The sequence below is a fragment of the Euprymna scolopes genome, chromosome 4, assembly GCF_053919585.1.
Source record: "Euprymna scolopes isolate OS-2025 chromosome 4, ASM5391958v1, whole genome shotgun sequence".
Lineage (NCBI taxonomy): Eukaryota > Metazoa > Mollusca > Cephalopoda > Sepiida > Sepiolidae > Euprymna > Euprymna scolopes.
Window position 1 is genome coordinate 6,458,212 of NC_136485.1, and position 25,953 is coordinate 6,484,164.

General features: G+C 32.3%; 1 protein-coding gene across 2 annotated transcripts; it reads left to right on the forward strand.

Moving 5' to 3' along the window:
* The first annotated feature begins 1,565 nt into the window (after window positions 1-1,565).
* On the forward strand, window positions 1,566-24,068 carry LOC145266514 (uncharacterized). Of its 2 annotated transcripts, none has more exons than XM_080122264.1 (8): window positions 1,566-1,820; window positions 9,965-9,992; window positions 12,046-12,093; window positions 14,360-14,629; window positions 15,837-16,181; window positions 19,506-19,541; window positions 21,121-21,621; window positions 23,610-24,068. In XM_080122264.1, exons 1-8 carry the CDS (start codon window positions 1,779-1,781, stop codon window positions 23,615-23,617), a joined length of 1,278 nt encoding a protein of 425 aa, XP_079978390.1. In that variant the 5' UTR covers window positions 1,566-1,778; the 3' UTR covers window positions 23,618-24,068. The 2 variants fall into 2 exon arrangements, with proteins under 2 accessions (XP_079978390.1, XP_079978397.1); XM_080122271.1 differs by lacking the exon at window positions 1,566-1,820 and adding an exon at window positions 9,093-9,415.
* Window positions 24,069-25,953: the final 1,885 nt, after the last annotated feature.

Genomic DNA, 25,953 nt, shown 5'->3' on the forward strand with positions numbered 1-25,953 from the left:
TACCTGGCCACCTGATGCAAATCAGAACACAATGCATATAAAATATTATATATATCATATTTTAATTTGACTCAGTTTGTCTCTATCCGTTACACCTCTGCGTTATATTGTTTTCTATAAATTGAAATTCTCTTTTATATACACACTAAGCAATGATTCAAGCAAACTACATAAAACTGGCAAATTATGTTAGAAAAGAACTTATTAATTCCCTTTTCACCAAATGTCTCATATTTCTGCAAAAGAAAATTAGAATTTTGTTTCGGGACTAAGAAACTAATGATTATTCTCCAAAATTTGAGTGAAAACTGCGCGAAACATGTGAAATATTCTAATGGTCTCCATAATATAATGGAACAAGAATTGTTTCGTTGAATTGAAATTGGATTTTCTTTCTTTGTGTTGCATTATTATTTTTTTTTTTTACTAGGAATTCTCACACAGTCAAGTATTAGCGATTGCTCACTGACAATAACCATATGTCCGAGTGAAAACAATTCTCCCCATATTTCCATTGCTTTTTCGATAACCATTGATTTTGTGTTATCGCAACAGCCGTTTATCATTGATTTTTTTTTTTTTTTTTTTTTTTGCTGGTAACAGCCATTGGTATTTCTAGAGGTTTAGGTGGCAAAATGCCTCCCAAGATCCTATTGTTCATCGCACTCTTCCGGTGGAAGTCTGGTTAGTGCTCTCTTTCCTCGATCTTTCCATACTCCTCCTCATCAGCATCATCATTATTCACTAAGAGTAGTCACACAAGCCGTCATCAAAGATTTCTCTTTGAAAACAACTTGTGGTGTTCTCTGAAGCCCTGTCCATTGATAGTCGATTACATTTCGGACATCGTTGGAGGAGAAGAGAAACTCCTTGGAAAAGAGAAGAAAATATAAAAATAGAATAAAAACCATTGAGTAATAAATTTTAATGGAGGAAAAATAAATATTTTAAAAAAAAAAAAGCAGGAAGGAAGAAAAGTTCATTGTCCTTTTCTTTCTTCTGGAGATTCTTTTGTTTCTCACATATTGTGAAAAAAAAAAAAACAATTCCGAAGAGGCGTTAAATGCTCCGCCCCGAACCCCCTCTCTCTCTCTCTCTCTCTCTCTCTCTCTCTCTCTCTCTCTGTTAAAACATTCTTTATCATCATCATCACCCCCACCCCATCCTGCTCCGCGCCTTTTTCCCGCCTTCCTTGAAATGCCTAAGAAAACTTGTTTTGCTGTTGGCAGGATCTAACGGTATCAATTAAAATCGAAAATATCGTTGTTGAGTGAGCCAACCATATATGGAAGTGATTTACTAGAATTCTCGCTTTCTACTCCTTCTTCTTCCGTTTTCGTATGAATGGAAGAGACGAGAAAGAAAAATGCAAGCGACTCTGTGTTCTAGTTAAAATAGAAACACCCACCTATCCCTTTCCTTCCTCTTCTCATTGGTGTAAGTGTGTACGCATATCATCATATATATATATATATATATATATATATATATATATATATATATATATATATATATATATATATATATATATATATATATATATATATATATATATATATTCATCCGCCAATGTGTATATAAGCTCTTTTGAAACGGACAGCTGCATCTTCTGCGATTTGCATCTAACCAGCAATACCAGTACACAACCGTCTCCACCAACGACACCAAATTGATAGTCGTTTCTCCGTTCCTCTCGATAATTTCAACTTGAAATAACACATCCCGGACGAGTTTAATCCAGCAGTTATTAAAAAGAAAACAAAACCAAAACAGTAAAAATGTTTTTCAAACCACGCATAATTTTTCTAGTGTTACTTCAGGTGAGTGTCTTGTTTTCCTAATTTTGAAAAAAAAAAAAAAAAAAAAATCTCTTTCAGCAATTTCTTCGTCGGAAGAAGCTTCCATATGACAATGCGTGTATGTGTGATTGTAGAATAAGATTTTTTGTTTTTTGACGTGTTTTTTTGTTTGTAATTTTTATCTTTTTGTTTTTCGTTTGTTTTGTTTTAGTGTGCTTTTTTTCATGATGTCTGTTTAGCAGAACGGTTCTTACATAATCAAAAATGGCTCACTGGAAAACGAACTGGTCATATATCGAAAAGATTCCATTTTTATTTCGTTTTGGAGTAGGATAAATACAGTAGTACGACCAAACCATACTTGCGCATACATTTTAATTCCCTTTCAAATTTCATCAAATTTCGGATGTACTTGTTGAAATCATCACTCATTATATATATATATATATATATATATATATATATATATATATATATATATATATATATATATATATATATATATATATATATATATATATATTCTCTACCTGTATGAAGGCCAAGTACGTCCTAAGATTGAATACTGTTGCCACATCTGCACAGGAGTCGCTCGAAGCTTCTTCTCCTGCCTAAACAGAATTCAAAACAGTTTCGTAATCTAGTAAGCGATGTCTTTTTTCTGTTCTATTGAATTTCCACAGAAAAGACGTTGCAATCCTGTCCCTCCTCTGTCGCTATTTTCATGGCAAGTGTTCGACTGAGCTCCAATCTATGGCCCCCTCTCCAATGCTTCACCAAAAACACCCATCTAGCCAAAATCACTATCAATGAATTCCGACATTTCTTATCGTTTCCTAAACTTTAACACGGATTCCATGAACAGAGTTTCTTTCACTAGAACTGCCCGCCCGTGGAACTCTGCTCCGCTTGTCTGCTTTTCATTTGACTAAAATATCATTATCTTCAAGTCTAACGTAAACAAGTTCTTGTTGAGCCGTCGTCCTAAATAATCAGATTATACCAAATTACTTCTACAAACGATTATTACACACCTGTCCCAATAACTACAATACCCACATTAACTATTATCCTCGAGTGGCCTCCGGGCTTTGATATGTTGTAATATGTGTGTGTGTGTGTGTGTGTGTGTGTGTGTGTGTGTGTGTGTGTGTGTGTGTGTGTGTGTGTGTGTGTGTGTGAAAGAGAGGGGGTATGTTTGTAAGTTGTCAGTGGTTCTGTTTGTTTTTGTTTTTGTCAGGCTGACGCCTGTTTCTGCTTCTGTACTGTCCTCGAATGTCCACGCCCCCTTCCCTCACGGATTTTACTTCTTTCTGGGGACGGGTTAGTTTGTTTGTTGCCCGAGGCGCCTGAACCTAGGAATGCCGATGGAACTGCTCAAACATTTTTTGCTTTTGTTTTTGTTTTTTGTATACCAGGGTGGACTGTTTTATCAAACTGGCAAAATATATACATAAATGATATGTGCAGGATTAACTCTTAACTAATGAACCGATCATTATTGATTTTGTGATACAGCTGTTACGCGTATGTATGAGATATTAATTAATAAATATTTGTAGATTCCATTTTTTTAAGAATGCTTTAAAAGGGGTTTGAGGGGACATAATTTGGGTGCAACTTACCATTTGCAAATCCAAATATATCAGATTTGTGGTGAATTGAATTTATTATATTTTCGTAAGGACACACAAACTGCGAGTTGAATTTTCGTCCGTTTTTTTCTTCAATAATGAAAATAAGATGTTAGTAGCAATTCGGAATCTTAATTTATTGTTTTAATGAAGGGAGCTCTATTTTATTTCATCTTTTTTTCTTCTTCTTTGAATTACTCGAATGGTTTGAATTTTGATTTTAAGAAAAATGACAATATCGTCGCATTTTACATTTTTTTTTTTTTTATGTTTTTGTTACATTAAAGTAATTGAAAAAAAAATTTTTTTCTTGGAATTCTTAGTAAAATAGAGTTACGTTCCTTAGAATAATGAGTTAAGATTCCGAATTGTCATGTTAATTCGCCTTCAAAATTAAGGGTTGCATTTTATCAGATAGAAATTAATTTTTGGCTACAATTAAAATTTATCGAATATTAAACATCACTCTATTCGTTCATATTTGATCCTAAATCGAACAAAAAAAAATGTATCTATTCTTTTTATCAGTAAATAATGGAACAGCTTCCTCGTAGAGTGCAATATGGTCGCCTTTAAAATCCAACATCAACGAATACTTGTCATAAACCTCAAAAGTATTCAAATTTTGTCCATCCGACTTATCATTTTCAATCATCTCATAATAGTATTCATCATTCAACTGACAAACCATATTGATCCTTATCCGCGATTAGTTTTTAGCCTTAATAAGTGATGACAAAACAAAAAATAGAATAAAAATAAGTAAAATAGTGAAAATGACTCAAAGAAGTTGTTAGTTATGGAATTAAGGTTTTCAAGCAGAGAATGTGGTTCAAGATCAAAGTGCAGTATCTGTTCAATCTTCGTTCACGGGGGAAGAGAAATCCATCTCGAATGAAACACTTTTTATTGTTGCCTCAATCTAATGTGCCTTTTTGGGGGAAACGAATTTTTATCATATTAAAAAATGACCTCAGGAGGGGTGTGAATAAATTTGCACAATATGTTTAGCTGTTATTTTTATCAAAAGACATTTTTTCGTGTTTTCGTCTTTTTATTTTATTTATTTATTTTATTGCGTCATTTGACGTGGCATGAAAAACGGACTTTATTTGACGTTTTATTAATTTATTTCGTTTTTTAGTTGAAAAAAAAAACGTTGATGAAGCCAATATTGCAATATTGTTCTACCAAAACAATTGGCTTCAATGGAAAAAAAAAGTTTTTTGTTTTATTATTTGTTTTCTTTTTTAAGCGGGGGTTAGTCCTATTTATTTTGACTTTACATAATGCATTTCCAGCGAAAGTTTGTTTGTCTCTGCTGACCTTTAAAAACAAAAACATTGGGGGGGGGCTTACCCCCAGATCCAAACACGAACAACAGGCCGTGTGTGTGCGTGTGTGTGCGTGCGTGTGCGTGTGCGTGCCGTGCATGTCTGTGTGTGAAATGGAAGAAACCTGATATTAACTTTCAGCCCAGAACTGACTGTCAGATGACGAAGTTTTTTTAGAGGCGACTCAGGGTTTTAGACGTGCCATTTTGAAAAGTTCGAAAAGCTAAATTATATTTCTTCTACTTCTTCAAATCTTAAAATAAAAAATTCTTCAAATAAATTAAAAACAAACAAAACTCATCAACTGCCGCATCTACGCTACTATTACATAACGATACTGTCTCTGGCGTAGTTTTTTCATGGTTGTCAAGTTAGGATTGATTTTTACAAAGAGACGCATTAAAGTATTGGTGCTTCTAGTTATTCATACACTCGTGAGCAAAAAATTGGCCAAATAAATTTTATACATTTTCTTGCACTAAAAGCTATATTGAACAAAGAACAATTGAACAAGGAAACTTAAACGAGACTAATGACACAGAACAAGACATTTACTTTAATAAATGCTTAGGATGGAATCGCATTCCCTTTTAATTTCTTTAAAAGATCAATCCTTTTAGACATGCTCTCAACCAAAGTGGAACACTGTGAAGAGGGGATGCTGTTCCATTCGCTTTGCACAGCTTTCCACAGTTTGTCATTGTTCGCAAAAGTTCTTCCAGCTAATGTATAAGATATTATGAACCAATTATTCTCGATTTCGGTTTAAATTTGGGCTTTGACCTGACCAAAATATCAAATCAATGAAATTATCAGAAAACCATTTTTTTTTTTTACTTTACCAGTGTGTGCAGGGGCATTATCATGTTCCAAAATAATGTTCTAGGATATTCCCAGCTTCTGAATACTTGGTAACAGTCCTGTTTCTAACATTCGAATGTATTCCTTTGCATTGATTGACTTCTCACATCTAATAAGTTCCCCAACCCCTGCTGCAGTAAAAGTTCCTCATACCATTATTCTTCCATTTGCGTGTTTAACTGTCATTTTCATGCAACTTGGCGAAAATCTTTCTCCAGTTCTTCGATTGCACCGTTCAGAAGCATCGGGAGCATCACTTACAAGACAAAATCTTGATTTCATCTGACCAGAAAGCATTCCTGAACCAGTCTGTATATTTCTTGCCATAACACGAGAAAACTCTCTATCATTGATGTTCTTCTTAGATAAAAATGACTTCTTTGCACACCTTTTAGAAGAAAATCTCATTTCTTTCATTCGTCTTGATATTTTAATCTAGAAAGAAAATTTCCAGTCTCTGTTTGGAATTATTTGCTATGATAAACATAAGTTTGTTTTTTTCGATCCTTTAAAAGAGTTAATTTAAGCCTGTGGTCGTCCTTCAAAGTGGATGCTCTAGGGCGACCAGATCCAGATTTCTCTTTTACCAAGCGTTCGACTTTAAACCTTTGACCAATTCCCTTCACTACAGAAAGAAATGTTTTCACATTTTCTTTTCTTAAAATATCAAAAATCTGCTTGTAAGTTATTTTGGACTGCCTTAATCTTGCAATTCGGTTTATTATATCCTCGCCAAGATGCGGTCTTACCATTTTTGGGATTCATTTTTCCATTTATTATTATATGCTATAATAATAATGATCGGCAAAATATAAATTTTCAGTTAAAATTAACAAAAGTTCATAAAAAAATATTGAAATATCGATTTCTGCCTTCTTTCACTCTTGGCCCATTTTTTTTTTTTTTTGCTCATGGGTGTATATATTTTTAAAACAGTATGTATGCCGCTCCCCATGTGGGGGTACCAAGTTGGTTAAAGGCAAAATTATTCCCAACTCGCATTTAGGTAAAAATACACTTTCGTAAATAATTGAATTCATTCAAAACGTATCGAAAAATCATATATATATATAATTATTTACTATAATAATTATTAAATACCTACAGACACTAGTCTTTTTTCATCCTTTCGGGAATCATCAGTGCAGGGTGTCACGATTTAACACCAGTTGAGAGATTCGAACCCGGCAACAGAAGTCGTGTCTGGCCTCATTAGCAAGAACCTAATCCATTCAGCTACCATCAACCGCGAGAAATATAGTTGAGATTTAAGCATTTATATATATATATATATATATATATATATATATATATATATATATATATATATATATACGAAAAATGAGATGAGTTAAATCTTGTGGTTTACAGTCTTACAAAATATTGTTGAGAGAAAATATTTTTATATAAGACAATCTCAGCCAAATAAAATCGCTCAATATATAGTTCAGAAAAAAGTAAGAATTGTACGATTGATATTTAAATTTTGTGCAGTAAAAATATATAATTTTTAAACAAAAGATTTATTATTTGAAGCCAGGAATACAAGAAATTTAAAGTCCTTTCCTTAATTCATGGATTTTCAATGCCTGGCTCATCTCTTAAGATTAAATGTCTGTAGCAAAATAATCATTATAAATAACTATAAATCTTGCTATTTAACATATTTTATTGAAAAATAATTAAAACATATTTTTAAGGAACATTTTAAGATAATCCAACGGGAGAATTGGATTAACCAAGAAAAAGGATATGTATTTCAGATACACGATTTGAGTGGTGTCCCGAAAATAGAAATGAATACCATTTTTATATTTCATACTGGTTTAATGATTCCAATATTGAAGATAAAGTCCAATATGTTTTGCGTTGTTTTTTATGATACCATGGCAGAAAATATTCAATTGTTGACATACAAATATTTATTGGAAAAAAATGATTGGAAATATAAAATAAAATCATGGACTTTGAAATATTGTAAATTTTTTTATGTGTGTGTTCTGGTGTTATATCTCTAACAAATACCGAGTTTCTTAATTTTAAAAAGGATTGGTATACACAAAGAATAGAAATTATTCGTAGAAGCGTACATTTTCACAAGCATCTACATATATATATATATATATATATATATATATATATATATATATATATATATATATATATATATATATATATAATTATTTTTGCTATAATAACTAAATACCTGCAGACACTAGTGTTTCATCCTTTCGGGAATCTTCAGTGCAGGGTGTCCCGATTAACACCAGTCGACAGATATATATATATATATATATTACTAGCAGGGAGACCCGATATTGTCCGGGATTGAATGACGATCAATGTTTCACACTCTCATACTTTTTATTTTCATCGAAATCAGTAAAGTCGCTCATTTATTTTTTCAAAAATATCGATCTATTGTGTGCTTTAGTTGGGACCCATCGCATTGCATCGGGAGGAAACTTCACATTCCTCTCGCGGTGATTAAATTCACAAAATATTGTAGTCTACATTGCACTATAGAGAACCTACTGTTGATTTTATAACATTATTTTTATATATGATGGCTTGAATTAAAGTGTAAAATGCAAAGTCAAGTATCATGTTTTAATTGTGCGTTAAACAGAAGAATTCATTTCGAAGTTGCCCCTGTCATATCAAAGAACCTACTGTTGATTTTATATGCCGCGCCTTTCTACTTATGTGGTAATAAAACTTTTCGAATGCACTTGTGAAGTGAAGTTGTATAAAGCGTTAACTTTAGTCAAAATTGCTTGTTCTTTTATCTTTTTTCGATTATCGATTATCGATACTTATCGAAGACATTCCTATTACAAAATCCATCTATGAACGCTGCCAGGCACATAAAGTACCTTTGTGTGAAATTTCATGAAATCGGCCCAACCATTTTCGAGTGGATACGGAATGAACTCAAACACGCACACGCGCACAAAGTTCCTTATTAGAAATAGTAGGCACAGAGGCTGCAGTTTTACCACATTTCTGGGCAAGCATTCGTTGCAAAGTTTACACCAAAACATTTTATTCTCTAGTCCCCCCCTCTCTCTCTCTCTCTCTCTCTCTCTCTCTCTCTCTCTCTCTCTCTCTCTCTCTCTCTCTCTTTCCGACAAAGATGAGGGCACTTGCTTTTTAAAATGTCGCAGAATTGTCGCAGACATAAAAAACAGGTCGTTGTCGGATGGTTGTTATTATCTTGTGTAACTTGAGAAACCTGCACGAGATGAAGAACGCGGGTTCTTTTTTTTTTTTTTTTTGGGTGGGTCTGGGTTGGGGGTCATTTGCAAGAAGAATGATAAGAGACCAACACGATTTGCGCTGTCGAAGAAGTAGAAGAAAGACGCCAGATTTCCTTGCAAAAATCCGCCCTTCCTGTTGTTTTTATCTTTTAGACGGGCTTAGCTGCTGTTCGCTTCCGTCACGCTGTTGGCGTTTTGGCCTTCGTTCACGCGAAGAAACATGTGCGCAAACAACGACTGCATTCCAAACAAAAAAAAAGAAAAGAAAAAAAAGCAGGAGGGGCGCTTTTGTTTAATGATTATTTTTTTAATCCAATTAATACAACCTCAAATCATTTTTAACCGGACGTACCCTAGAATCAAAATGAAAATGTTTTTTGCTTTTTCATAAATTTCGGGCTAGTGTCGATGTGTCGTCTGTCTTGTTCTCGGGGTCAGTGATAAAGAAATACTTCTAAGCTGAGACAATTTTTACTTTTGTCCCAGTCCAGATTGCCTCTAATTTGTGAAGCTGGATTTTCCCTACGGTAAAACTTAACTTCATGTCTAACCCTGTCCTAGTGGAAAGACAAATAGATACTTATCAATTATCAAGGCTAAAAGCCATTCGATTATAAGGGTTAATAAGCTGAATGAATTATCAGTTGAATGATGAAGAATGTTATGAGAGGATTGAAAATGGTCGATAAAACGAACATAATTTGATATTTTTTTTTTTTTTGCTGTTAAGTGGGTGTGAAATTGATAAGTCGAGTTGTGTCCATAAATGTCAGTTAATGTCATCATTCAGCGATATGTGAACACTCCTCATTTAGAAAAGCAGCTTCTATTTAACGAATCAATTCCAATAAATCGTTTTGAATTGGAATTGTGTTTAGCATAAAATCACGTTAATTTCTTGTAAGAGTTGCCTTTATTTAATTATTGTTGTTGCTATTCCTTTTTCTATTTTTTTTATATATGGCTCAGATGAAAGAGTATAGGTTTTAGCTAATGAATGTTGCTTTTATGACGTTTATTTCGATGTTTCCGTAAAATGTATGTTACTAACATTTGTTTCTCTTTTTTCCCTTCAGCTGCTGCAGTTCAGCCAATCGGCCACAGGTACGTCACAACAAACTTTACTCTGCATTCCCTCTACTCGATGAACCAAGTGCAAGAGAGATTCAAACAATTGAACTTATAAAGGGACAGTCAGAATCTTAAAAAGATCTCTCGATTTTATTATCTGAATTAGTGGGTGAATGTTTTGCATCCGGTAGGATGCTCCATCCCCAGCTTGGAGAAACTTATAAGAAAAAAAGATAAGAAAGAGAGAATTAAGTTAAAACTTCAGAAGAATTTGTATAATTCAAACCACTGTTCTCATCTTGGATGTTATTCTCGCACTGTTTAGACCGATTTAACCTACGACCTTCTTCAAGTGCATCTTGTTGAACTCGGGAATTTTATACAGAATCTTTATTTAATCAATGGGCAGATTGTCCTCGTTCTATCAGCCTAGATTAAATAAAGGATTTTGTTCGAAATTCTGTATACATTCCCAACTTCGAGATGAAGTTTCTTGAGTTTAACAAGGTGCACCTGAAGAAGGTTGGAAGATACATCGGTTGAAACGTTGTAAGGATAGCAGCCAAGATGAGAAAAGTGGTTCAAATTATCAAAATAATACAAATTATAAAAAAATATAAATTATCAAAAAATACAAATTATCAAACTAATACAAATTATCAAAAAATATAAATTATCAAAATAATACAAATTATAAAAATAATACAAATTATCAAAAAAATATTAATTATCAAAAAATATTAATTATCAAAAAAATATAAATTATCAAAATAATACAAATTATAAAAATAATACAAATTATCAAAATAATACAAATTATCAAAATAATATAAATTATCAAAAAAATATAAACTATCAAAATAATACAAATTATCAAAAAAATACAAATTATCAAAAAAATATAAATTATCAATCCTCATGTGAAAAAATTCTGAAAGCATAATTTTTTTTAACTATTTTTATTAAATAAAAAATGCGATTAGGAGAAAAACTAAATTTTTTGTTGTTTTTGGGGGGATGGGGGAGCGTGTGAATTTGACATGAAGAACTGCACCATGTACAACTCACTCACCATTGTCATTGAAATCAGTGAAATCGATCAGTTTTCAATCAAATCGAGTGATTACCGGCTTTATTTAGTTCACAATACATAGTAGTCTACATTGCACTGTAGAGAACCTGCTGTTGATTTTATGAAATTATTTTTATATAATGGCTTGAATTTAAGTTTAAAATAAAAACGTCAAGTATCATTGTGCAATTGTTCTTTAAACAGAAATATTCATTTTGAACGCGCTCCTATCATACCTTCTGTTGATATCATGTCGGGCCACACACACACACACACACACACACACACACACACACACTGAAAGTTCCTTTCATATAATAGTAAAGATAATAATGTTCATTATTTTGCCTAAGTGGCACTCGCTTCACCAAGATCGAATTACAGAATTGCAGATCTCTGTTCGACCAGATTGACATACTTAAGTTTCATTACAGTCGCTTGGCTGATATCCCCAAAGAAACCCAACACGATGGGAAAGGTGCAGCAGCCAAATTGCCTCATAGCTCTCCCAAAAATTAACTACCCCCACCCAAACGTTCAGCTCTCACTCTTCTTCCTCCTCTTCTGAGTGGAGCCGACAATAAACAACCCCTCTTTCTACTTTTCTGGGATCTCTTTACTCTCGGCTGGTCCTGAACTTTTGTTAGAGGTCATTGTTCAGCCGCCCAGAGGAGAATATCCCACTGGACATTGTTTCTCTCACAAAGCCGATCCCAATGGCACTCTTCTCTCAAATCAGTCACTCAAAGATAATAACTCTTGGGTGGTCTGACTCTGGCCTAGATATTTTTATTATTATTATTATTATTATTATTATTATTATTATCATTATTATTATTACTCCCCCTCTTACTTTGGCCAAGCATCTATCGCTACAACGTTGTCCACTAACATGCACTAGTAAAACATGCAAAATATGCACAGCACATTTTTACAAAATTATTTCAATATTTGCTTAAATAAATGTTTTTAAATGAATGATGAGTAACGAGGTTTTTTTTTTTTTTTTTTTAGTTCTCAAAGCTTTGCCTCATTGGAACCGATTAGCAATTAATGCTTTTGGTAAGTCAAATTTTTTTGTTTTGTTTTTTTTTTGAAGTCTGACTCATCAAGAAAACAAAATGATGAATTTAATATTTACGCGATAAACAGAACAAAAAAAACAAAGATCTTCGGTTTTTATACCCTGATTCGCCCCCCACACACACACCTCCCTCAGTCGAGGACGTAAGTTAGCAATTGTTTTTAGTATGAACATGCATGTGCGTCCACCGCACAGGCCGTGATCGTCCCACTCATTGTGCCTGTTCAAAGTTGTTGTCCCATCTAGTCAGCACTGCAACAAAAGAAATTCTCCCTCCAAACAAAAATTACAATTTTTGTATGGAAATCACTCCAGACAAGGCATGAAGCCACTTGATGTAAGGAGTTAAAAAAACAGTAGTTCAAGGTCAAAAACTTTGTACGACAAATGTTATTGATTCACTATTTATGTACGACAAATGTTATTGATTCACTATTTATGTACGACAAATGTTATTGATTCACTATTTATGTACGACAAATGTTATTGATTCACTATTTATGTACGAAAATGTTCGACAAATGTTTGACAAATGTTCGACAAATGTTCGACAAATGTTTGATAAATGTTTGACAACTGTACGACAAATGTTTGACAAATGTTTGACAAATGTTCGACAAATGTTTTACAAATGTTTGACAAATGTTCAACAAATGTATGAAAAATGTTCGACAAATGTTTCACAAATGTTTGACAAATGTTCGACAAATGTTTGACAAATGTTTGACAAATGTTCAACAAATGTACGACAAATGTTCGACAAATATTTGACAAATGTTTGACAAATGTTCGACAAATGTTTGACAAATGTTCGACAAATGTACGACAAATGTTCGATAAATGTTCGACAAATGTTCGACAAATGTATGACAACTGCTGATTCTCTCTTCATGTGATATTTTGGCACAACAAATTAAGTTCAGCTTATAAACAAAAACAATGGATTGTAGATTACAATTGATGATTATTTTCCTAAGTTGAACAGCTGTTCTGCCAAATGACAGTTTTGCCTGACCAAATGGAAACACATGAGTCACATTAACACAGCCATTTAGCCAAGATCTCTAAGAACTCTAACCTGCCCAGGAAGGCACACTGGCCCAACTGCTTGGCAGTTCTCAGAAAAACTAACAGTCTGCCTCAAACATCCAAGGTCCTGGATATGACCTTAAACTATATCCGATGGTGAGGCCCCAGCTTGCGGACTTTGGGGAGTGTGGACCCACGCTTTAATTGCCATTGCTCCCAGGTCCACTCTGATCCGGAGTGGTAGTACCTGTTAGGGTCCCAACTATGGGTTAAATAAAAACTAACTTGAAAAAAATATATATATATTCTATTAAAAAACTTTTCTTCAATATAACTGGATTTGGCATTAAATAACCTGAAAAGGGTTGATATGCCGTAAAACAAAAACAACCAACCAATCAAACGTCCAAATCCCATTCTTCTTCTTTCATCTGGAAAATCACCTCTAATCGCCTCCCCTTCTCTTTTTCAATTCTAAGTAATTCGGAGCTTTGTTAGTGGTCACCATTCAACCACCCAGTAAGTGATAACTCAAGATATCCACCAAAGATAACATTCCTGACAGTCTCCATTCATGGGACTTATCTGCAGATAATCTTGGACATCTTCCTTTCAATGAGAAAATATTTCTTGGATGGTCAGACTCCATTTGGAGACATTCTCAGTTTTCTGTGCCCCCCCTCTTCCTTTGGCCAAGAATCTATCATCTGCAATATCTGCGATTCATATGCACCAACAAGACATGCATTCCAGCAAATGTTTACATTACACATTCCTCAATCAACATGCCTCAAAATACAAACGAGGAAATGTTAATATTTTCGTTTTCGTTTCAACATTGAAATTATCTAAACAATCACAGACACATTCCAAATAGCAGTGACCCATATTTTCACTTACATCTTGTTACTATGTAAGTCATAATTCTTATTCACTATCCGTTTTTTTATGCTAGCATTGTTACATTAATATCGTTACATAAATATCATTGCATTAATATCGTTACATAAATAGCGTTACATTAATATTATTACATTAATATTGTTACATTAATATCGTTACATTAATATCATTACATTAATATCGTTACATAAATATCATTACATTTAATATCATTACATTTAATATCATTACATTAATATCATTACATTAATATCGTTACATTAACTGCATAAAATTATTCGATCTAAACACCTTTTTTTATATCATTTTCAGGTTGTCCACAAGGAAAGGTCGCCGATGTTGTACTGTTTCTTGACATTTCGCATCATTTAAGCGACGAACAATTCGAAAATCAAATCCAAAGGGCCGAACACATGGTCCGATTATTCCGTAATTTCAAAGAACGAAAAAATTACAATCGGATTGCAATCATTGCACTTTCAAATTCAAAAGCAAAGTACATCATCAAATTCAAAGATGCAGTAAACACTTCAAAAAAAGATCACACCGATGAATTTGTGCACATTTTACGAAAGCTTCACAGTAAGTATCACAAATTTTACAATATTTTTTGTTATTTCCATGTTGCCATTTATCTGTGAGTACACCTACATCAAATTTTAAATAAACTGCAGCAAAGTACATGATGCTTTTGCCAAGAACATGGTACAATAGTAACAAATGAAAATTGGTTTTGTAGATATCAGCTTAAAACACTTTCTCTTCAAAAATTTAAAAAACCAGAAAAACATGGCTGTCTGTTTACGGTTTAAAATTGGCTATTTTATTTTTTTGCTTAAAAAAAAGTCATGTTGGGGGAAGAATGTAATTTATTTTTTCTTATAGATTATTTTAAAATTAAAAAAAAAATGTGCAAGTTCATTTATAATTTATATTAAAAAAAATATTCAGAAAAAAAATGTGTTGTGTTGAATTTTCATGTGAAAAAAATTCTAAAAATTTTTAATCAATTCTTTTTAAAAGGTTAAAATTAAAAAGAATTTGCTAAAAAGTTGTTTTAAATTCATTGTTAGTTGTTCTATTTTATTTTTTTATTCTTTTATTTATAAAGTGCTTTTAAAATTTTCAACTACTGTGGAATTTCCACAGGTTCTGCTAGTCTATATATTAATACGATAGCGTGTGTGCTATTTTGTGTGTTATATTTACATCTTTTTTCTTCTGGGTGACTGTCGTGAAATTGTTATGAACTTTCCATTTCTTGTAATAAATAATTTTACCAGGAATTATTCATAAGTTTTGGTTTCGGTTTCGATTATAGCTGCAGGAACTCAAGTTATATATTTATATACATATTTTGTTTTCCTTCATAACTTTTAGTTTTGGTTTCGATTCAAGCTGATGCACCCAAGTAATATAGATATATTCTTTTATTTTTTAAATCATAACTTTAAAATATATAAGAATAGATAGAAAATTGACTCTATAATAGGAAGCTGCATAAATTCAAATATCATATTTAAGCGTATTTTACCACCAGGATATGCCGGGTGTCCTTGCTAGCTTAGATAAGTACTTTTGCAGTTTTAATAAAAAAAAGAAAAAAAAAGCTAGTTATACTTCAACTCAGAATTGAAAATATTTAAGTACAAATGATTGTTCACAAAATAAATTATTTTACCATTTTTACAATTTTTCATTGCTTTTTTTTTTTTTTTTTTTTTTTTTTTTTGTAAATAAGAAAGAATGTCTTCTTTAATGATTTTTAAATTTTTTTATTATTTTTTAGAAAATAACGAAACGGAAGGCCCGCAAAAATCCCGAAGAGATGACGAAATAACGGCGCTGAAACAGTTGAAACGTTTATCGTCGCAAATGCGTCGCAGTGTTGCACATGTATCGTTTTATTTTTCTGCTGATGAAACGGTCAGCAGAAAAGACTTGAAACGAGCGAGGTTTATCCGTCGATTGGGGATCTATTTATATATCTTCCAGTTAGGCCAAAGTCAGATCACGTACAATCAATATAAACGGATGGTCCATAAGCCCGTGCACGATTTTGTGTTTCGGGTTACATCCTACGACAAAATAGACGAATCCGTAAAGAAACTGTTGGATATGGAACACTGCAACAGTAAGTAAACAATTTTCTTGACAGTAAAAGAAACAGATCGATTTATTGATTGCAAATAAATAACTCAATAAAACAAATTGATTGCAATTTTTATAAAATTTCAGACAAAGGCACTTCATATGCCTGGCAGTTTCATAGATAGGTTTTGTATGTGAATGTGTTCGATAAGTATCGATAATCAATAACCGATAAAATCCAATGAAAGAAGGAAGAAGCAATTTTTACCAAAGTTAACACCTTACACAGCCTAACATAACAAGTGCATTTGAGAAGTTTTATTATCACACAAGCTAAAAGGCCCGACATATAAAATCAACAGTAGGTTCTTTGATATGACAGGGGCGCGTTCAAACTGAATCTTTCTGTTTAGAACATAATGGAGCATGATACTTGACTTTTCATCTTAAACTTTAATTCAAGCCATTATTTATAAAAATAATTTTAGAAAATCAACAGTAAGTTCTCTACAGTCCAATGTAGACTACAATCTATTGTGAAATAAGTCATAGCGAGAGGCATGTGAGCTTCCTCCCAGTGCACCACGATGGGTACCCAATTAGAGCAGGCAATCAATCGATTTGATTGAAAAATAGGCGATTTCACCGATTTCAATGACAATAAAAATATGGGAATGTGAAATATTCGTTGATCATCATTCGATCCTGGGAAACGTCGGGTCACCTTGCTAGTATTTCATATTTTATAATAAAAATGTTGCATATAGTTGGTACTTTGAAACGTATGCACGTATTTGTACATATATATATATATATATATATATATATATATATATATATTCACATATATATATATTCACATTCACACATATATATATATATTCACACACATATATATATATTCACATATATATATATATATATTCACATATATATATATATATTCACATATATATATATATATATATATAACTACTTCATTTACTCACATAAAATTAATATACGAAAGTATAATTTTATGCATAAACTTTAAGTAAGTGCTCAATACGTAGGTAGAGCTAGTTAGTAAGTTATAAAATATATATGGCGATTAAGCTACACTGAATATTTCGCGTTTCATCCACTCTAGGACTCTTCAGGCTTATATATATATATACATTCATCCACATACAAACTGTTTCGCTGTATCACAACTCTTCAGTTTGGCTAGAGTAGCAATTGCTCCAAGCCAGGATCAAAACTCCCCTGCCTAGACGACAACCAACACTTCTAACGCTATTTTGGCTGTAGCAGAGTAGGCAGGTGAATTTACAAAGATCAACATTGTCCAAGCATGTATATATATATATATATATATATATATATATATATATATATATATATATATATATATATATATATATAAGAAGATTAGCATAGAAATAAGAACTAAAACAATATACCATAGATATATAGATGCTGAATAGATAGAAGAAATATACACAAGTATAGAAAAAATAGGGAGAAATATATCAGAAATAATAGAGAAAAATAAAACTAAGGATACATGAAAAATAAAAATTATAAAAATTGCAGTCCAAACTTTAGAAACTCAGCATAAGTATCCGAGAAGCCAAGTGGTAATCCAGTAAATCTCCAGAACAGATCACCAAATGCAGGATACACACACACACACATCATAAATTGAACTCATTAATAAGGAAAACTAAAATAAAATGGTGAGGTACACCTGAACTTGAACAAGGGACCATTCAATCTGTAGTCGAACGCTCTACTACTGAGCTATATCTCCAGATGACAATACATTTGTTTGTTTTTTTTTAAGAAAAAATGATTTGCTGAGATTTTATTATTTCTCTTGGTCGGTGTAACATAAAATAGTTCCCTGTAAAAATTCTTCTTTTTTTGTCTATAATAGGGGAAAAGACTATTTTTAATACTGGATTTTTTCGATTTTCGATACTTAGATGAATTTCTGTACAAAACATATCTAAGAACACTGCCAGACATATAAATTAGCTTTGTGTGAAATTTGCAAAAAATAGGATCAACCGTTTCGGAACCTATGAGGAAGGAACACACACACACACACAAAGTGACTTTTATATAAGAGTGGAGATGTGTGTGCATATCTGTGTGCATATATATATGCGTATATATGCATACACATGTGTGTGTGTGTGTGTGTGTGTGTATATATATATATATATATATATATATATATATATATATATATATATAGGAATTCACTGTTTTTAAAACACTGTTTATATATGAAATACAAAATTCAAACTTTAACGGTTTTAAGACCAAAAAAAGTGCAGACATTTTTTAAATAAAAAAATATGTTCATTTCCTAAAACAAGTTGTTTCAATAAATGAATATATTTTTTACTTGTATCTTTGGCGATCCAGTGATCACATTTTTTTTTTATTACAAGAGGCATGGAGGGTGATAAACTACATCTAACAATGAAATTGTCTTAGCATTTTTTTAATAAATTTTATATCCAAATATATATATATGTATACATATACATATTATATATATATATATTATATATATATATATATATATATATATATATATATATATATATATATATATATATATATCATGTCCATAATAAAATACTGCCTTTTTCCTTTGAAACTTCAACCTTTATAGGAAAATAATTGAGCAATTCTTTAACATACCACACTTACAACAACTCCTAAAGTTTCAGAAAAGTAATCTTTACATTTAGTTCCTGTTTACAAATTATTATTTTTTTAATTTGGCTTAACTGATTCTATTGCATACATACTCCCACAAAGAAGGTAACAAATACTCTCTCACTCGCCTGGATTTAAGTCCTCCCACAAAACTCATGATCACCGCTTGAATTCCTTAAAACAATAAACTGTTTGGTTTTGCTTAACCATAGTATTTGATAAATTACTGTTACCAATAAATTTTATAACATAAACTTAACAAAAATTCCTGGTGATTTGCTTTTAACATTGTTATGTTTGCGTTCGCAACGTATCATTCAAGGTTGAGCATAGAATTTCTTGAGTTGCCTATTTTCCCAGAAAACGCCGGGATACAAGCAGCTAGTAGAATAAAGAAATAAAGAAGTAAACAGATGACCATTTCTATGTGTTTTAATGTGTATGTCTCACTTTATGTGTGTGCGTTTGTGTGTGCGTGTTTGTGTTTGTGTGTGTGTGTGTTTGTGTGTATGTGTTTGTGCGTGTTTGTGTGTATGTGTGTGTTTTCGTTTGTGTGTATGTGTAAAAAAGTTCTAATTCCTCACCCAAAATTATCGATGTTAATTTCTCTTGAAAGAATTAAAAGAAAAAATCTTTGCTTTTCTCTTTTCAGTGCAAATCAGCCCCCCTGATGAAACCCCGAAACCAAGTAAGTTCTTTCTCTTTTCTTTCCCTTCTTTTCTTGTTGCTTTCTTAACATTCCAATCAAGTTGGGCATTCGGTGCTTGTGTAGATTAGTGATCTTTTAAAACAACGCATTTCGGAAGGTAAACCACCAAAGTCTAAGGGTATTGTCTAGTGCGGATGTAGAAGTCCATCCTCCTCCTAGGCTTTGCCTTCTCATTCTTTAAGAAGGAGTTAAGTTTATTGCCTGAGGCGCTGATACTTGGGAATGGAAAAGAGGAAAATAAATATCACAAGTTCCAGCAAGCTGAAGCCTTTTTTTCTTAGCGAGATAGAGATAGGATGAATACTAGCTGTGTTATTCTCCCTAGAACTGACACAGCAAGTAGTCTTTTAGTGTTTTCCTTCTCCTAAGCGAGTTGCCTAACCAAGGCTTGAGAATTATTTCAAAGAACAAATTTTAATCCTTCCCAAATGGAAAATAAAAAGGATTCATGTTGATTGCTTTAAAAAAAAACACTTTTTTTAATAGAAATCGCTCCAGACAAGGCATGAAGCCAGTTGATATAAGGAGCTAAGAAAAAAAAATACTACTTTGATGGCAGAATCTTTTCAACACTAAGTATTAAATGGATTGATTCCGGTGTAAGAAATAGTGGTTCTTCCTCCTTTGTCAGAAACATCACTCATGGAATGTAAGGACCAAAGGACAAAATAAAGGAAGCAAGAGGTGTAAGACTGACTTTTTTCTTATTTTATGACTAGCATGGAGACCTGACGTTTCCCGGAATCGAATGAGGATCAACAAATTTTCCACACTTATTTATTGTTATCGAAATCAGTGAAATCACATCTTTGTCAATCAAAGATTAATTGCCTACTCTAATCAGCGACCCACCGCAGTGCACTGGGAGGAAGCTTCACATGCCCCCCCCCCACACTTAGTCCACAAAACTTTCTAGTCTACATAAAACTGTAGAGAACCTAGTACTGATTTTATAAAATTATTTGATTTGCTTGAATTAAAGTTTAAAATGCAAATGTCAAGTATCATAGTTCAATTGTGGTCGAAACGGAAATATTCATAAATGAACGTGCCCGTGTCCTACCAAAGAACCTAATGTTGATTATATCGCAAACTCTTTTGCTCGTGCAGTGATAAAATTTTTCAAATACACTTGTGATGTTAGGCTGTATAAGGGTGTTAACATTGATCAAAATCAGATAGTTCCTTCTTTGATGGATTTTTTTTAATATCAATTATCGATACTTATTGGGAGCATTCCGATTAAAAACCTATCTAAAACCACTCCCAGGCACATGAAGTACATTTGCATGCAATTTTTTTTTAAATCAGCCCAGCCGTTTTTGAGTCCATAAGAAACGAACTGACACATGCACCAGGCACAAACACAGTGCTATTTATATATACGTAGAGATTAAGTAAATATTTTGAACATTTGAAAAATGAGAAAAGAAAATAATTTGGGTTTTTTTCTCCCTGTCCCTTATCTATCTATCTATCTATCTATCTATCAAAAAAACTGTTCTTGCATGAATAAATGAGTCACCAAATTTAATGGGTTTTCCTTTTTCTTTTTTAGTTTGTGAAGCTAAACGTCAGGTGAATTTATTTCTCGCCATCGACCACATCACCTTGAATGGAGGCAAAAATGAGAAATTTCTAAAATTCACCGAAAACTTTGAAAATCAACTGAAAAACACAAACGGCGCTAAAATCGAAATCGAAAAAATCTTCAATGAATTGGAATCCAATTCCTCCAATACGGTTCCTGATTACAACAGACTTTTGGAAAAACTTAAGAAAACAAGATTTTCTTCTTTGGGGAAAGTCGGAAGGGAATCGGCACAGAATACAGCTGTCTTGTTTCTGAATTCAAATAATCATGAGACAAAAGAAATGATCAAAAATGCCGAATCGATCAAACGACAGAAAACAGAGATTTACGCGATTGTCGTCGGAAAAAAGCGAAACTTTGAGTCAATTGTTAGTAAACCGATAGATGATCACCTTTTTCATGTTGAAGATTTGCAACAATTGATGACAAGTGAGAAAGGAGAAATCTTCAAAAATATTTGTCGAGGTACGACATTTTTTTTTTTCTTTTTTTTTTTTTTTCTCACGTTTACCCCTGATAGGGCTACTAATTGGGACCATGCCTAGGAAAGATTAACAAGATGTTGGTTTACGTTACATTTAAACTTCTGCATATCAGTACAGTCAGGGAAGCAGGTAACAGAAAGGGAATTCCAAAGTCTAGCTGTTCGAGGGAAGAAACTATTAGAGAAGAAAGCTTTCTGGCATTTAAGGATCTCAACAGTGAAGGGGTGTGATTTTGTTGCTAACCAGGTTTGTAGGGTATATATATGTTGAGGGGACACAAGTGCAACAAGTTCATCAGAGAACATTCCATTTAATACTAAAATCGGTGCTCGTTAAAATATAGTCGACAAACTGATTTTTAAATATATTCTTTTAAGCAAAAAAATATTACGCAGTTAATTGTCGCGTCGAAAATAGTAATATATCGAAAAATTACGAAAATTCATTGAATAGAACAACTGCTATTGCATTTTTAGTAAAAAAAAAATTCTATCACTTTAGACAACAAACATTGCACGCCATGAATAAGTAATCTAAAATATTCGTTCCGAGTTATGTCCCCTATGTGTGAACTCTTCATTGTCTACTTTATAAAGTTTTTAAAAATTCAATTTTACCCAATTTTCTGTAAAAATTACTTTTAACTATAAATAAAAAGTTTTTTATAGTACTTTTCGTAATTTTTGGATATATTACTATTTTCGACATGATAATTAAGTAATATTATTTTTGCTTAAAGCATATTTTTTTAAAATCAATTTGTCGACTCTATCTTAACAAACACCCTAAATCATTAGATCCCATTTCGCTTTCCTCCCCAACAAAAACTATAAAAAGAAATCCATTCACATGTAAAAAAAAGTTTTTTCTAAAACTTTGCAAGTTTTCAAGCTATTTCCCTTGTTTCTCCAGCCTGTTTTCAAGATGGTGTCACAATAAAATAAAATTTGATTTTCTTTATCTCCTATATAAATAAAACAGTAGATATATGTCTGTGTGTAAATAATTTAGTTGCTAAACTCTTAAACAACTAATCACATGGCAGTCCAAGCCACCAGCCATCATCAATCTGCGCAAACTCTAAACTGTTCTAAAAACTAACTCTGTCTCCTAAATTTGTTGAATGAGGATTGAAAATCTGAAAAGTAACGACAAAAAAAGAAATAACTCGCCTTCTCAGATACTTCCATTTTTGTTTGAAAACTGACCGATGACTTGGCTACGGATTTTTTATCCTTAGGCCCCAAAATCAACAGAGATCAAACCATTCCTGTAATGATCTGGTCCTTGTTGATTTTGCAGTGGGAGTTTAGTTCTGTGCAGTTCTAGGAGGCCCACCCTCCCAGACCTTGCTTTCTCTCTTTGAGAAAGGGTTAGTTTATTGCTAATTGTCTGAGGCGCCCTTACTGGAGAATGCCAACGGGGCTGCCCATGCACTTTTTGCAGGTCAGAGTGTTCCTCCTCAGGGGCGCTGACTTGTCAATTCCATTTTCCAACCCTGGTGTCACAGTTCTTGCAGTGGGGCAGAACTAAACAGCAATCCCTAACCGTAAGGCGTCTTTTTGTCTCAAGAAGTCAAAAGACTTTGGCATTTCTTCATCTTTTTACTACCTTCACTTCCTATACATTTGTTCAGCTGAGAAATTATTTCTCCCTTTTATCAGCATCTTGCCGCTGTGAGATGTCGATTGTATAAACTAGAGTAAACTAGACTTTCAAGCCTTGGTTATGCAACTAGTCGAAGAAAAGGAAAACCAGTTTTTTTCCTGTTTGTCCGTTTGATCCAGTATTGTTTCCAGTCGTTTTAGACTTTCAAGCAGAGTGCTCACTGCTAGTGTAGTGTCTGTTTTGCTATCATGAGCCATACTCCCATGCATTATCTCCTTTTCTTGGGTGCGTGTATGTGTTTTTTTGTGTTTTAATTTCTAATCGATAAAATTTAAAGTTTGCTTTTTCTCTTCTTTTCAGGTTGGTGATCTTGGATCTTGAAGCCGTCAAGTGTTTATTGTTGTAACCCAAGCAAATGTGAAGCAATCGAGCGCGATTGGCGTCTTCACATGTCGACAAGATTTTCACAGTCTTCCAAAGTGATGTCAAGAGAATGACAAACTTTGTTATACAAAGTTTTCTTATTTTTCTTCGCGATTTTTTAAATCGATGATCTGTAATCAAAAACGTTTTCGTTTTTTTTTTCTCTCAAAATTCTGCACATTTCAAAGCAGATTCTTGTATTTAAAAACAAAGACATTTCTCACACAAAAAAGGAAGATTTTAAACAAATCTTTAATCATTTCCCCCCCCCCACAGACATTAAAATCAGATTCAAATATTTATTTTCCAAACCATGATTTATGTAATGCAAAAAAAAAAAAAAAAATGTAATCCCGGGTCACACCGGATACATAAACATATTTATTTAAATTTCTATTTTTTCAGTTATCGATTTTCATATGCTTGCGCAATATCGCGGTGAAATATAATAATCAGATTAAGAGATTAACGGAATAGCAGAATTCGCATTTTTCGAGCACAAATTCAGCATGATTAAACACTATGGCTAATGAATAGTTGCTTCAATTCCTATTATAACATGATTTTTTATTTTTATTTATTTTTTTATTTTTTTATTTTTTATTTCTATTTTTTTTTTTTTTTGCACAGTTTATTTTGGTCGCCTTGATTTATTAACGGCACACTAAGGCAGGGGACCATTGTGAATTGAATTGGTTCTATCAGCATATCCCAATCAACATTATTGAAGGGAACACTGAGAGCCGCATGATATCCAATGAAACTTCCTGATTGTCTTAATATATTCACAAAGGCTTCTTTTTTTATTATGGCAATAAAGTGATTATTTATATAAACTTTTCAGAAAAGGGAAGCACTAAGCAGTCTACTTGGTGATGACAGTCATAAACAAAAGATCTTTTTTCTCACGCAAATTAATATCCCCCCACCCCACCCCACTTCCCGCTAAGCAATTCGGCCACACACTGACCAATCAGTTGGCAGGGTGCATTATGGATTTCTTCTGTCCCTAAGGAACTTTTTTTAACCTCTTTGGGAACCTCAGTCAGCCAGCAAAGAGAACCTGGCAAGCAAGCATCAAAAACAAATATCTCTCTCTCTCTCTCTCTATATATATATATATATATATATATATATATATATATATATCCATAAACAATCTTCCTTATTCTCAAACAGACACAGTTCAACTTTCGACCGCCGAAATAAACCTTTCGTTGTTTTAAAAGCGGTTTTGTTATTTGTTCTGTGCTCTGTGTTTGACTATTAATTATTTTATCGAGGTGCAAACACGCTTTCCCCAAAACTTACCGGAATTATTTTTTTTGTGTGTTTTTGGAAGAGTTGTACTAACGGAAAGGGAAGACAACCACACATTTCTCGTAATTCGAAACAAGTTCAATAAAGTCACAAAATATCATAGCAGAAAACATTAAATGACAAAACATTTTCACGAATTGAATTAAAATTGTTAAAAATTTAACAACAATTTACGAATAAAGTGCAAGATTCTAGATGTAAAAATAAATATGTTTTAAATAAATAAATGTTTTGAAATAAATAACATTCAGTTTAGAATAATATAAAATGAATGAAATACATTTTTTATGACTTTTTAAAAAAAAAAAAATTGGATTGTCTTCCCTTTTCGCTAGTAAACTCTTCCGAAAATGAAAGCAAAAAACTTCGGCCAAAGAGAGATTGTTTTCTGATAAATACTATTTATCAATTTCCAAACTGAAAACAAGAAGTATTCAAGTAGACTTGTTCTCTTTCACCAAATTTTTAAATTTAAATCTAATTATCTTTTATCAAAACCGCTATATTTATTGAATATTTTTCATGAAACCTAAATTTCATTTTTACAGCCAACTCTGCTTCATTTTCTTTTTTCGATGCTTCTCCATTATTAGAGCGAAATCCGAAAGTAAAAAAAAAAAATTAATTTCCATTAACAAAACAAAAAAAAACAATATTATCTATTTAATTGTCATGTTGCAATTCGCTAAATGTTAATGCATTATTTAATAAAACAAGAATTTTCAAACTTTATCAAAAAAAAAAAAACATTCGCCTCATTTGTTTGGGATACGTGATAAAAAAAAATCAAGGGAAGTAACTGAGATTTTCAAAAAATATTTCAGAAAATAATTACCTTCCTTGTTAGGATTCGAACTCTCCTTTTTTTTTTTTGTAAAACTTTCAATTTTTGTTAATTTTCAATAATTATTTTCATTGATAATTAACTTATCATTTTTCATAATTTTTGGATATATTCATT